Below are 15,231 nucleotides of genomic sequence, written 5' to 3'. Positions count from 1 at the left end.
CTCTCTCTCTCTCTCTCTCTCTCTCTCTCTCTCTCTCTCTCTCTCTCTCTCCCCCCTCCTCTCTCTCTTCCTCCTCCCTTCTCTCTCTCTCTCTGTCTCTCCCCTCACAAAACAATAAAAAAAAACAACATAATAACACACACAAAACAAAAATTCTTCAAATATGTTGTTATCCAGTATGAAACGCATTGTAACACAGTGATCATTTCAGCTGCGTGTTTATCATTGGCAAATACAAGGCTTTAATTATTTATAGTATTGTATTGTATCATTTATATATTTGTGCATCCATAATTGAATTACAATTTTCTAAGAATTTAAATAAAAAATATTAGTCCAAAAAATTTTTAATAATTAAAAGATATCTCTAAATCCTCTACCACCCTCTACCTCTATCACCAATTTAACAATGAAAATTAATTAAAAAATAAAATTATATTAATTATTTCTAAATAATTTTGTTAAAAGAATTAATTTCAAATTTGCAAAGAAATTGTTATTATATTAAAAACAACGCGTCAGAAATAAACATTGTAACTAGACATATAACAATAAACTACAATTAATAAATTGAGTCTCATCATATAAAATATTATATTAGTTATAGATGTAATTGTTCTGATAGCAATTATTATTCATGCGATAAAAAGATGAAGACATAAAAAGAAAACATATTTAAGCAAATAATCATAATATCGAACTGACATCAAAATGATTATTAAAAGTCAGTAATTACGAGATTGAAAAGTAAGTTTTATTTTAATATAATTTTGATCGTTATCATGATTTTTTCCACTTGGGTACTTCTTGTATTAATTTTTTTCTTTTAAGTAACTCGAATCCATATTTTAAATTAAATAAAGTACCTTATTAAAGTATGGTAATTTGCATATAATAGCTTTATATGGTGTCTAGAGATCAATCATAAGTAAAGGAAATAAGAAAAAAGGAAATGTATTACTTATATGCCAGATAAGCAAGATTGCATAAACTACAAACCAATAAAACAGTAAACGGATAGTCTTACTAATTATTACCATCGAACTCGAAACTAGGTACCAGAAACGCGATAATCATATGATGCAATAGTATTTATGACGAAACAACCGGTGTTTTTGCAGCGAAAATATCAATGCAAACAGTGTACTTAAAATTTTCTTCTCCCTACATTCCAAACTAAAAATCTGTTTTTGACATTTTTTTAATTTTAAATATCAGCTTTGAATCTCTGCATTTTTATGATAAATACAAATAAATATTTAATATATGCGTATTAATTTTCCTAATTTTCCTAATTTATCATATAAAATATCATATATAATACATAATTTTAAATAATATTAGTGATTAATTTAGATTATAAAGCTTAATTGAAACTACACTTAAAAAATGTTGAAATTAAATCGTATTTTCAAAGAAATAATTATTTTTAATCTCATATTGACACTAAATTAAACATGATATATTCAATGTTAAAATTAACATTGAATTAAGATTTTAATTAACATTATTATTTATTATTCCTTATATATTTCCTGTTATTTTGTCGGTTATTTTATTTATAGAATTTATTCATAATTTTATTCTCATATTTTTTTTAAGATAGTTATCGCTTTGCATTTTGAAATGTTGCGACATTGTCGTATTGTATTAGTTATCTCTTAAGTATATTTAATGTTTGAATGGTGTGAAGAACCGTTCCGCGAGTAAGTTACCGCGTTTGTTTCGGTGCATTAAGATAAATTGCTGGTTGAACCTGCTACTCTGCAAGAACCGTTACTCTATAATAAGTTACGGTTGATTGCGGATGTATTACTTGCTTTAATGCAGCAGGAGCCAACTACTTTTTCTAGTTTATAACACAATTTAACCATCTGGCTCAATACACAAACGCCTAAAGCAGCTACATACTTTTTTTATAATATCGTAATATTAAGTGAGGATAAAGAATTAAGAAGAATTTCTTCATATTTGCAATTCCCTTTTATGTGTTGTTAAAATCACTCACATATTGCTTGTGATTATTAGTTTCCAATTTATGTTAATCTCTTCTAAAAGCAAATCTTGATTGCAAAATATTGAAAATTAATTGCAATTTTATTATAATTAATGCAAACTATAGAAGTTAATCATAAACCATTTGTTTGCAAAAATAAAATGTTAGTCTATTTAAAGAAATAGATACAGCAGAAAATATGTCAAAGAAACAAATGAATTAAAAGACGGATTCATTAATCTTCTTTTCAAAGAGTGACATTTCTTCAATATTTAAAACATGTTTATTTCACACTTCAAATGATGTTGGTAATAAAATGATGTTGGTTGAGTTTTTACAATAGTATTTTGCCATAATTTTCCAAAAATTTTGTTAATACCAACCGTGAGAAAATTTCTTAAGAATTATATAGTGAAGTTCTTACGATCGATTTTCATGTTTAAGATTTAAAATAGTAGAGTGACTGGTCTTTTCTCCCTCTACAGTAATTATATTATTACAGTAATTATATACACATTCTTTAATTTTTGATTAAATTAATTTGCTAATATATACAGTAAAACAATCACCAAACTAAATTTTACATTTGTACAGAGAAATATGATGAAATTTCTTTTTTTACAAATTTTTGATTATTTCAACAATGTCTTTTCCATTTTATGTTTATTTGGTTGTTAGTATTATTATATATATGATTTTTCAATACATTGCGATATTTCTGCATTTGATGTAAATTGAGGACCATTGTTTATTAATAATATCGAACGCATATTACATAAACATATAGATATTTAAAACAATATTTTTTAATATTTTGAAAATATTTCACAAAATTCTCAAATAAATATAAATTTTCTAGAACTGATATTTGATAGAACTAGAACCGATATTTTCTAGTTGATATTTTCTTAAACGGATATGTGCTTTAAAAAAATATAATAAAAAATTCTGATTACACCTCCATTGAGATAATTTATCTTACATTATATCAGCGTTTCGCCGATTCGAAGATAACTTCATTGCGAACTTTGATTATACATTCATTGAAATAACCCATCTTAAAACTATGTCATTGTTTCATTGACTTATGTTAAATTAATATTCCATTTTATACGCGCACATACTTAACTGAAGAAGAATCAGTGGTTCCAGAAGAAACGTACTTATATTTAATTTTATATTTAATTTTTATATTCAATTTATTTTTGTAAATATGTTGATTTAATTTATAAATAATTTAAATTGTACTAACCGTCATTGGCTTGATCACTGACCTTATTAATATCTATTTTCATAATAAAAAATTGTTATAATAAAAAGTAATACAGATAAAAATTAAATTGTTTTCTTGATTATATTTTATAAATTTTATATATATTGGGTCGTCCGGAAAGTTCGTGTCGCAAAAGATTTAAATTTAATAAAAGGAATTAAAAATTTAAATCTTCTGCGTTTCAATATTCCTTCAAAATCGGCACGACAACCCAATATATATACAAATCATTATTTTAAAGAAATATCAATTTCGTCAGTTAACATGAAATATACGAGTATATAATAGAACTCAATTAAGGCTCCATATTGAATAAATTAAGATATTAAGTAATTTTTTATCTAGAACAAAAACCTGAGAAGTAAACACACTACATAAATAAAAGATTTTCTTTTTTCATATTTTCACTCTAAGGAAAAAGTTGCACTATTACCCCAGTAATTCACTCAAGAAAAATTTGCAAAAAAATACATAATAAAAATGATTACAAAATATATTGAAATAAATATGTAGAATATTACAAGGCTAAAAAAATAAATCATATAATAAAAGCTCTAAAGAAATAAATCATATAATAAAAGAAAATTAAAAGAATAAGAGTCAATACTGAATAGCTCTTATTGACTTCTTTTATTATTTTAAAATAAAAATATAACTTAAAAATATAACTTGTAAATAAATAAACTTGTAAAATATATTAAAAACGAAATAAACTATTTCACAGCTATAACAATTATCAAATTAATAATATATAAAAGTAAATAAAAATTATAATTCCTCCCCAAAAAGAAAAGATATTTTTCGATAATATATTTTATAAGTCTATAATTCTATTAATTGCAAATATTCTATTAAAAAGTATTTGAAGATACAAGTAAGAATTTAAAGCCTATAATGATCGAAGATGGATCTTTAATGCTTAAATAATTTAATATGAATATATATACTATACATTATGCATATATATTTGTAATCATTCGAACTGCGCGCTGAATTAGTTTTCCAGACTTAAACGCAATTAAACTACTGTAATAATATTACAAATAAATAATATCATTCGTATGGAATACAAGAGATCTGGATTCGACGTCAGGTAATATTATTACAGTAGTTTAATTGCGTTTATAAATTCAGAAAACCAATTCGGTATGTTGTTCAAATGATTACAAATATGATAGAGGAGCTGATGACGGGGGCTAGATTTTTCAATTTCAAATTTTTACAGATGAAATTAAGAGATTTAATAAGAGAGATTTAATAAGAGATTTAATAAGATTTTTCGAAGAAATGAATTCTACACCAGTTATTACATACATTTGATTACCTAATACTATTTTAATAATAAGGGAAAACTTATAACTGTAATATGAAAAAATGCATTTTTCTAATGCATTCCATTTGATTCAATTAGCCCCGGAACCGGTGTAATTTGATTAAGATTATTAAAATGAAAATTAATGTATTTTAAGCTCTTTGATTACATATTAATAAAATTTTTATAAAAATATATTTTAAACACAAACATTCGCTTTGAAGGGCAGAATGCTTCTTTTTGCAAAATTTGTTTCGTGCAAAAACACATCGAATGAGTCTAGTTTTCGACAGATTGGACATGAGGAAACTAAACTTATAACATTACCACTGGGGTAAATCTCTTTAAAGGAATAAAATTTTGAGTAAGTACTATAAAAATTGTCACTAAATGAGTCATACAGTTTTCCATGCTGTGGTGATTAGTCTACTATCCCTGTCCGTTCATTTTTTAAAAACACACACATTACATTACAATATACGATAACAAAAAAAAAATCTGTTGGACTTTATTAAATAAAAATTACACTTACTATCAAAATAGAAATTAAAGACAATCATATACGTTTGTAAACCAAAAACTTGAAGAATAAAAATATTTATTGTACTTAGGTGTACGATTTTTTAAAAAATTGTGGCGTACTTCTATCATAGATATGTTCGCAACAAGATATTACAACAGACTGAGAGGTAATGATGCCGATTCTTGGATCGGTATGCATCAACCAAATAAAACTGGATTAAAATGGAGTGAAATTTTTTTCTGTCCGAATGCGTATTTTAAATAGCGAATACTTTTTTGGATTTAATTGGATTTAATTGGATTCAATTAGATTCAATTGGGTGCAATTGGATTGAAAAACTGCATTTCCTATTCAAAATTTTGAATTAAATAATATTATATGAATTCACAATGCACAGAAAAAACTAATATTATTTTTAGATTGAAAGGCATAGAGACGCTTCATGCAATTCCTATAAATGAATAAAAATGCATTTAGAATTGAAAAGCATTAACTTTAATATTCGTGAATCAATATTTCTGAAAATCTGAATCCATTTCAATTATTTCAATCCATTCTTGTTTACTTTACTCTATTTAGCGGAATAGCGGAATGCTAACGATAGCAGAATCAATCACAAGCATTCCGCACCAACTGCAATTGCAATAAGATGTAACAGTAAGCAAGTCGGCCAATCATACAGTTTATGTTCTCTATTGTGATTAGATCGCTGATGTGATTACTGCTACGTCTTATGTTTTTGTAAATGCCATGAGCTTTATACTAGAGAGTCTCACAAGGAGAGAGTAGGAAATTGCATTACCCGTTTCCTCTGATTGGACATGGGCATTAAAGTTCCATAGGCATGGAAGAAATTGGAGAAAACTAGTCACGTGACTCCCGTCCTGATTGGACGTGGGCATTCACATGATGCAATTTGCTATTCTCTCCTTGTGAGAGAGGGGAGGAGAGAGAGAGAGGCTCTCTACTTTATATTTAAGTCCACTAAAAATATATGTAAGTTGATGTGTTGAATATGTATGTACAGTGTAGTGCATTAACAATTCACTGAGTCAGTAGCGGTCCAATTTATCGAAAATAAGAAAACACAATAATAAAAAGCTGATTTCAGAAAAATTCTGAAAAAATTTTTAGAGTTCTATGAGAAGAAAATAAATAATTTTTGTCTTTTATAATTTTTCTGTAAAGTTGATAATATTTGAGTAAAAAAAATAAACGTCGATAAGAGTAATTACTATGATCCAGCGAATTAATGTACACAATCAAAGAGTATAATGTAATAATAATTATAAGAAATCTAGTCTATATTATATAAATTATTATTTTGATAATTAATCCATTTTAACCTTATTTGTAAGGTATTAAAAAAAATTTGAAAAATGAACCTTTTTTTTTTTTTTTTTAAACTAACTGGATAAAGAATCGGAAGAATTGAGTATTTTGAATTAATTTTTTATTCAATTAATCAATTATTAAAAATCGGACTCAAAAGAATGAATCGATTCCGAAAATTGATCTTTTTTTTTAAGAATCGGCATCACTAACAATAGCGTTTTCTCTTGATCGCCCACCAGTGCAACACTCGGACAGTGTAGCGTGTTTCCTTGGTTGGTGATAGGCGAATTTATTCAGTGTAATGTGTTTCCGTGGCTATAGTGTAATGCAAATTTTGTGCACGAAGTGGGATTTTGCTACACGATTTCAAAGAGATGGTATGGAGTCAGTGTGATTTTAATTTATAAATGTCTGGTATTTTTTTACATTAATTTATGTCAAAAAATGTTTCTAATTTTAATTAATGTGTCCATTTCTATTATATCTCTTTATCCTAAAATCTTCTAATTGATTAGTAATCAGTAAAAATAATCTATTTTGAATACGTTCCGTATTGCTTATAGCGCTTGTAAACATCATTTGTTCTTGTTTAATATTTGATAGACAACAAAGATGAATTGATGCTTATGGCGTGTGAGCGTAAAAGCGGAATGTATTTTTTATACATTCGCCATTTTCGCAAGTTTCTTTATTATTATCCATCTGATATAAACATTATTTTGATGTCAAATTGTTATGATAAATGTTATTTGGTTTCTTTCTCAAAAAAACAACAAATGACATTATTTGAATAATTTGGCTCTAAAAAACAATATAATTAGTATAAATATATAAAATAATGATCAAGTTCTTCTTATCATAAAAGAAATAAAATAACTACGATAACTTACAAATTATTAAGTCAAATATTTGTACATAATAGTTCAAACTTTCTAAACAATATATCCATTATTGTTATATCTTCACCTTGATGTCTTTAAACTGATTATTTTGATGTAAAAAACAAAAATAATTTTTTCTCGATCACTTCCTAATACTCCTTTTACTCTTAGAATTACCTATATAAAAAACTCCTTTCACTCTTAGAATTACCTATAAAAAATACCTGCAATACATTCTAAAGTTAGTAGAAGAATAGAAATAACTAAGTAAAAACAATCAATTTATTATAAATTAGCAAAAAGTATAACAAAATATAATCCCAAATATTTTTGGAAATAATAAATTCGAAAATTTTTCTCTATAAAATTTAATGTTGTAATTAATGTATTATGTGAGCTCAATAAATAAAAAGTAAATAAATAAAAAATAAATAAATATTAGGTGTATAACTAAGTCCCCATTAAATATCAAAATTCTCTTTTATTAACGCAAAAGAAACAATTAAAACAATACAGTTGTTTCAATCAAAATATTTTCTGTTTGTGTCTACCACCTTTTGGCATCTTTCAAGTAGCATACGAATGCCGTGGTGAAAGAATGTCTCTTGACACAATGAAAAGTTGTCGACTTTAGTGTCATTATTTAAATATCTGCTTCATTTTGAAAGTACATTTCGGAGATGCTGCATCGATCGGATTAGAGTAATAATCAAACAGTGCGATCTGGAGAGTATGTTGGCTGGAGAAAGATTTCCCATTCAAGATTATACAGCTTGTTTCATTTTATGAGCAACATGAGGCCTTGCATTATCGTAGAGCAAATTGACTTTATGTCATTTTGAAGCCACTGCGGGCGCTTCTTTTAAATTACTTGACTCAGGGTCTCTTTCACCAACCTCGATTAAGTTAATCGGTTACATGGGACTCATGTAGGTTCAGTTTCACAACTCATAGTTAACTTTTAACGTTTAACTTATTTTAGTTTAAAGTTGGTGAAAGAAATCCTCAAACGATTTTTGAATCAATTTTTTGAACGTTTTGAGTCAAGCAACTGAGGAGAAACGGTTGCCTTAGAACGAGAAGATCATTTTGCACAACAATGCGAGATCTGTTGCTCATAAAATCAAATAAATATTTTATCATATATAAAAGGAAATCCTTTCCCACTTTACTCTCCAAACATTATTCTCCAGCCATTTAATTATCACTTATTCCGGTTGATGCAGCACACCATCTCCAAGACACACTTACAAAATAAAGTAGATATTAAGTAATGAATTGACGACTTCATTGCATCAAATGAGAAATTCTTTCACCACGATATTCGTATGCTGCCTGAGAGATGGTAAAAGATAATAAATGAAAACGGCAAATGTTTTGATTAAAATCATTTTATTGTTTCTTTTGTATTAATAAAAGAATATTGATAATTAACGGCGGAAACTTAATTATGCATCTAATAAATAAATAAATCCCACCTTTCATTATTTTTCTTTTTAAGTATGATGAACAAATTGTAGACTGAAATAAATAACGCTCCTTCATGAGATAATCGTATAGTAAACATAGAATATAATTGTGTTTCGACAAGTACTGCAAAAGCGGATTATACTGCTATTTAAATTAAATTAAATTATTATTTAAATTAAATTAAATTTATTATAAATAAAATTTTTACCTTTTTTTAATGCTTTTTATCGCTAATAATTAAAATAGACTAAATTTAGCTAAACTGACTAAATTTGGAATTTTTCTGATTAATAATTATTAATTTCGCGAAAATATATTACAATATACAAAATCATATTATTAAATAAACTCACTATAAGTATCATATACCTTTTTGTTCGATTCTGTGAAAAAAATAAATGTCAATTGTTCCATTTGCCAATAATACGTAATATTATTATATGTTAATATATACATATATTCAGAATTACTAGATCTATTATTTATACATATATTATAATTATTTTATCATTTATAATTTAATGAATGCCAATTATATTTTGATTTATAAATTCGTTAACGTGAATTCGTTTAATATCCATTTCTACAAATGTAGATAAATTTTAATTTCGGTTCAACTTGCACTTCATCTTTTTCTAATTTTTGAAATTAGAAAGATACGAAGAGATAGTTGAACCAAGATTAAACTACATTGGTAGTTTAACGGGCATAAAGCTATTAAAACTTTTCAGTTTTCGCGCGACTTCGAGTTTTTTAAATAAAAATATAACAATAATTTTGAATTTTAATAAGGCAATTTGATTAACATATGCATAAAAAGAAATTGAAGAAGTTTGATTAATACATACATGTGTAATATTTTATAATATATTAATAAATTTTATATAAATTTTATTTAATTCCTTTTTCTTTAATAAAAAAATGATTATTGAACTTAAAAAGGGATTAAATTTAATCTGTGTTGTAACAGTAAAATTTAGTAATATTATTATACTATTAATAATATTATTATACTATTAAAATATAGTATAATTTTTTTAATAAAGTTTTTATGTCGCTAATTTGAATATTTTTTACTTTAGAGTGATAGAGTTTACTTTGGAATGATTAAAGACTTACAAATACGAAGTTATAATATTAAAAAAATAGGCATTAAAATTGAAATCTAATTTTATAGATATTAGGTTACATATATAGTAATATACCCAATATGATAATATAAAATTGTTTAATAGGATACATTAATAATTCTTTCAATTCCATGATGAAATATATTTAAGTTTATTATTATTATAAAGTAATTATCGAGCTTACAAATTCATTGCACAATCTTCCATGAGCAGAAAAGATTCCACATATGATATACACACACACACACACACACACACACACACGCGCGCGCGCGCGCGCGCGCGCACGCATATTCGGATAAATTTCCATTAATAGCTGAATTTGTGATAAAAATACACATGCTCTAAAAATAAATTAAGAAACTTTAGAAAGTGCTAAATAAATAACGGTATTTATTACAAGCTCATTTCGCGAAATGTAACAATTACTGGTAATTCGTACAGCGTTTACGAATCAATCGTTACAATCAATATTTAACATTCATATATGTTACATACTTTATGAAGAAAGTAGAGAGGAATATATAATCAAGAAAAAATATACTAGTAGGTGTCAATATACATGATACAGCACATAAATGCATTATGGATTTTCGTCTATGATACGAAAAAGATAAAGAATATCGTTCGCCATAAGTACGAGAAACGCATGTCTCGAATTACTTGCCATTAATGAAATCATTTAAGCGTACTCGTGCGGAAGAGAAATAATCGCGCTGTTAAATCCCTTCCTTTTGCGCTAAAAATTGATAAAATATAATATCTATATGTACATCAATGTGTGGTATTGGTGCAGCTCCGATTTGTTGGAAGCACTCCAACATTTATTTATCACAGTAGCACCCCGACTGACGTCACGTCTATATCTAAGTCGCGCAAACGCTTTCTGAAAAAATCTGTTTGTATACTCTATCCGATAAATTCAACTATCAAGATCGAATGGTAACCGCTAAATGAACCGAGAATATCTCTTACGCTAACACTGTGCATATTCACAGTTACGTGTACGTTGTTTCGTAAACTAATTATATCATACGTGTCGGACGAGATGCCGGTCAGCACCTTCTTTTATACCTTCTTTAATCCTATGACTGTTTATGTAATGTTTTTGAGCAGCCACTATTCATGAGTAATCGTGCGTTGCGTTTATTTTGATCTCTCATACGCGAGGACAATTATCGGTCTAATATATAATTAGGAAATATATAATTAAGAAAAAATAATGTCTTGCTTTATTGGCTCGGTCACATATTTTGTGGGTCATATACCAAGATAACTGCAGAAGATAAACGCGCCACATATGCATAAGACTATCAATATAATGACAAACCAGAATGGCAGTGTGTCTGAAAGGTTAAAAAAAAACAAAGTTTATTAGCTTTAATAGATCCCAAAGGCAACTATCTATTCGTTCGCAATAAGATACTTACGTCTAAATGGTATACTATGTATACAAATCCTGTTATCCACGGAGATACTGACAACTGCGGTTTCCGTGTTACTGGTAATCGCGGGGCCATCTAGTTTCGTTGGTAAGAATTCTAGACCAGTAACAAACATGCTGTGCGCTCCAGGAACATGGAGTGCTTTCCTCAAACTGAATGCCACGAATATATCAACGCTGCCGGAGAACATTGTGCCGACGGCCACGAATTTACCATCATCAGAAACGGCTAGTGCTGACAATGCTTCCTTGTAAGAAGCGGATTTGGTGATGGCTCCAGTATGGACGTCCCACAACTGAAGGAAACTAGGATTTTTCGCCGCAACGGCGTTGGAAAGTACGAATAGATCGAGCTTTGTTTTATTCTCTGCCAATTTTCTGAATCGGCATCTTTTGTACATATATTTCACGCCATCCAGCATTGTCCAAGTGAGCTCTTTATTCCTTGTGCCAGTGTTGAGATTCCACAAGAAGGCCTTTCCGTCTTTAGCGATGCTCACCAACAGATTACCGTCCGGACTAAAATCTAAGTCATCTATTTCCTTCCCGTGCGCGTCAAGATCGTACAATTTATGTAACTGCGGGAACTTCCATAATCTAACTCTACCATCTGTGCTACCTGTGGCCATAATTGTTCCTTGCAAATTCACCCTGACCACTCTTTGTAAAGGTTCACCGTTTCTATAAGTGAGAAAATCCTCATTAGAAATTAGAGTGTGATACTCTTCGATGTAATATTATAAATGTAATATTATAAATATTATAAATATTATAAATATAACCCACGGTTATTGAATTATAAAAAAAATTATCTCATTGGCAAATTTGTGGATAGGGGATAGGGGATATATTAACAAGACGCTCTTTGTATTGACGTCACTATGAATCTCAGTTCATTAACTAACAAAGACAAAGATTTATAACTTTCTCTCTTGCTCTCTCCTCGCACAGAGTTCACAGTGACGTTACAAAAGAATGGATGAGGTAATCTTCATAGTTTAGTAATCTTAAGTGTATTCGGTACTATAAATGTAACTGAGTAGCAAAATATGAGTAATTTTTACCTTTAGATCCAATCAATCACTACTATCCAATTAATACTATTTAGCCATTAGTGAATGGTTGTAATACTAAATGCATCCAATGTAGTTGTCTTACCCGAAAGCTGTCTGCACACTATCAGCAGGCTTGAGTATTAACTGAAGTTTCTTGCTCTTGACATTCGAATTGTCGTCTTTAATTTCTTCTTTTATCCTCTCCATTGGTGAGTGAACATCTTCGACTTTTTCACTGTTTCTTCTGTGCCTAAGACCATCCTTATTAGCCATTGCTGTCGGTCCTTTGATCAATTCTCCATTCTCCGAAGTCACCACCTTGGGATTTACATTGTACAATTGACAATGGCTCTCTTGGCCAGCAACTATCCATGTCTTTTTGCCATTATTATGTGAGGCACAATTCATGACTACGCTGGGACCCGTCTCATGCCTGGTCACTTCTTCGGCAACAAAATGTATTCCGTTGTGTGATAATTCGAAAATTTCCTGCAATAACAAAAACTGGTTCTTTAAACAGTTGTATTTAAAAATATGTTGTATTTGAAATATGATCTCGAATCAAGAAAAAAAGGGAAATTTTATAAAAAAGAACAAAAGTAAATTTCTGATAGCCAAAAATAGATTACAAAATGTTTGCTATAAATTTTTTCGGCAAATTTCGACAGAAATATAACTGAATCTGTTAACAGAATATGATTATATATAACAGAAACCTGCCATTCAAGAAAATTTAATAGAATCTAGCAGAATATGGAAATTAAATATAATCTATGTTGTACATAATGCTATGTTGTATATAATTATATTAAGTAATACATAATTCATTTAAACGATCACAAACTGACAGATTCAGCTAACAATCTGCTTACTGAACCAGCAGAAACTCACAAATCCATTGGCAATGCCAGTCTTGGAGGAGCCGCCTCCGCCTCCCACCAGGATGTGCCTGCTAGTAAGCATCTGCAGAGTGTAAAGAGGGAAATTCACCCTGGCCAGGAGGCCGCCTTTGTTTCTTCTGGAGGGCATGACGCGGCAAATCTCGCCTATCTAATAATCTTCCAGTTGCTCTTGCGTCAGAAGTGTCAGGTGTACGGACAGCTTCGCCGAGGGATCTAGTGATCGGGGATCAGCACTGGTCGAATAGATCGTGCGTACGACGTCCGCGTTCCATCGTCACTTCGGAACGGCCTTTTAAATGGGGCCACGCGGTTCACGTGTCACCACCATAAGACACAGATGACAACGAGCGATCCGTAGACTTTGCGCTTTGCGCGACAAAAGCGAAGGTACACGTATTCACTCAGAACGGCGCGCGGTTGAGGGTTGAGCGCTTCATTGCAAGATCGCGCCACTGCGCTGTTGTGAGGCTGAGATAAACTTGAGAGCTGAAAAGCGCGGTCTTCCCGGCTTATATTTTTTCATAAAATGCTTAAAATTTTGTATACTAATATCTATTTAATTAATTAGCGATATGGAAACTGGATACTATATATATATTTATTATTCTGTGGAATTGTTAAAAATTGTTAAAATCGCAGTTGCGAAAGTATTGCAGCAGAGAGAAACCTAAGAAAGGACATGACGACTCAAAACCTGTAACCGCAAATGCTGCACTATCGCCCTCTGAAGAAGTGGATGTTAACTACACAACAATATCTACATTTTTACGGTGCTTCTGATGGAAATAGATAGTTGAAATCGCTAAAATAAATAAATAAAATCTATTAAATTAGTAAAGACTTCGATTTCAGTGATTTATTTCCATTAGGAGCAAAAAAGGTGGATATTGTTGGATAGTTTACATTATTCTTCGAAGGGCGGTACTGCGTAACAGCATTTTGCGATTAGGGGCTCTACACAATAAAAGGAACAGGGAATAGAATACAGAGAATAAGAATTTGAACCATCAGAAATCATATATTACATGGAATACACAGTTTCTGATAGGTTGAAATTCTTATTCTCTATTCCTTGTTTCTTTTATTGTGTGGAACCCCTTACAGGTTTTGTCCATCATGTCTTTTCTCAGGTTTCTCTCTGCATATAGCTATCGACGATAAAATTGATATCGCGATTTATAAAATCCATGATCTCGAAAAAAAATTTTGATAGCAACTTAATATAAAAAAAATACAGAGTAATATAAAAAAATACTTATTATTTAATATATTTTTTAGCTGAGTTTTATAAGTATCTAAAATGATTCTGAAAACAAATGATTCGGGAAAAAAATATTTTTACATAATTAAATAAAATTATATAAAATTATATATATTTATAAATGGACATATTTTATACGTAAATATGTATAATTCTATATACTACACGTATATATATATATATATATATATATAATTATATATAAATATGTATATAAAATATTATAATTGTATATAAAATATATCCACTTATACATATACAATTATATGAAATTATATAATTATATAATTATATAATTATATATAAAATATTTTTTCCCGCGATTAGTGATAAGAAAAAAATTAATAAAATTTTGTAACTAAGCATAAACAATGATTATAGAAATAAATATTTAAACGCTCGTGATGACATTTTTTGTTGAAATACTAATTTGGAAAATTATTAAAATACATGCAATATTATATAATTCTCTTCTTATGTGAATAATTACAATTGAGAACTACGGAGCTATATATATGTATATATATATATATATATATATATATATATATATATATATACTNTTATTACTTAGTTAGTTTATTTTACTTTTACTTACTTACTTACGTTAACGTTTAACGGTTTACGTTTACGTTTACTTTCTTTTACC

The 15,231-nt window shown here is 28.6% G+C and overlaps 1 protein-coding gene across 1 annotated transcript; it reads right to left on the bottom strand.

Annotated features, from left to right (window-relative positions):
• Window positions 1-11,180: 11,180 nt before the first annotated feature.
• On the bottom strand, window positions 11,181-13,448 carry LOC105622213 (prolactin regulatory element-binding protein). The gene is made up of 4 exons (XM_012203638.1): window positions 13,311-13,448; window positions 12,523-12,908; window positions 11,351-12,045; window positions 11,181-11,266 (listed from the first exon to the last, which is right to left on the bottom strand). Exons 1-4 carry the CDS (start codon window positions 13,446-13,448, stop codon window positions 11,181-11,183), a joined length of 1,305 nt encoding a protein of 434 aa, XP_012059028.1.
• Between the last annotated feature and the right edge of the window lie 1,783 nt (window positions 13,449-15,231).

Source organism: Atta cephalotes (genome assembly GCF_000143395.1).
Source record: "Atta cephalotes unplaced genomic scaffold scaffold00041, whole genome shotgun sequence".
NCBI lineage: Eukaryota > Metazoa > Arthropoda > Insecta > Hymenoptera > Formicidae > Atta > Atta cephalotes.
This window is presented reverse-complemented; position numbering and strand designations above follow the sequence as displayed.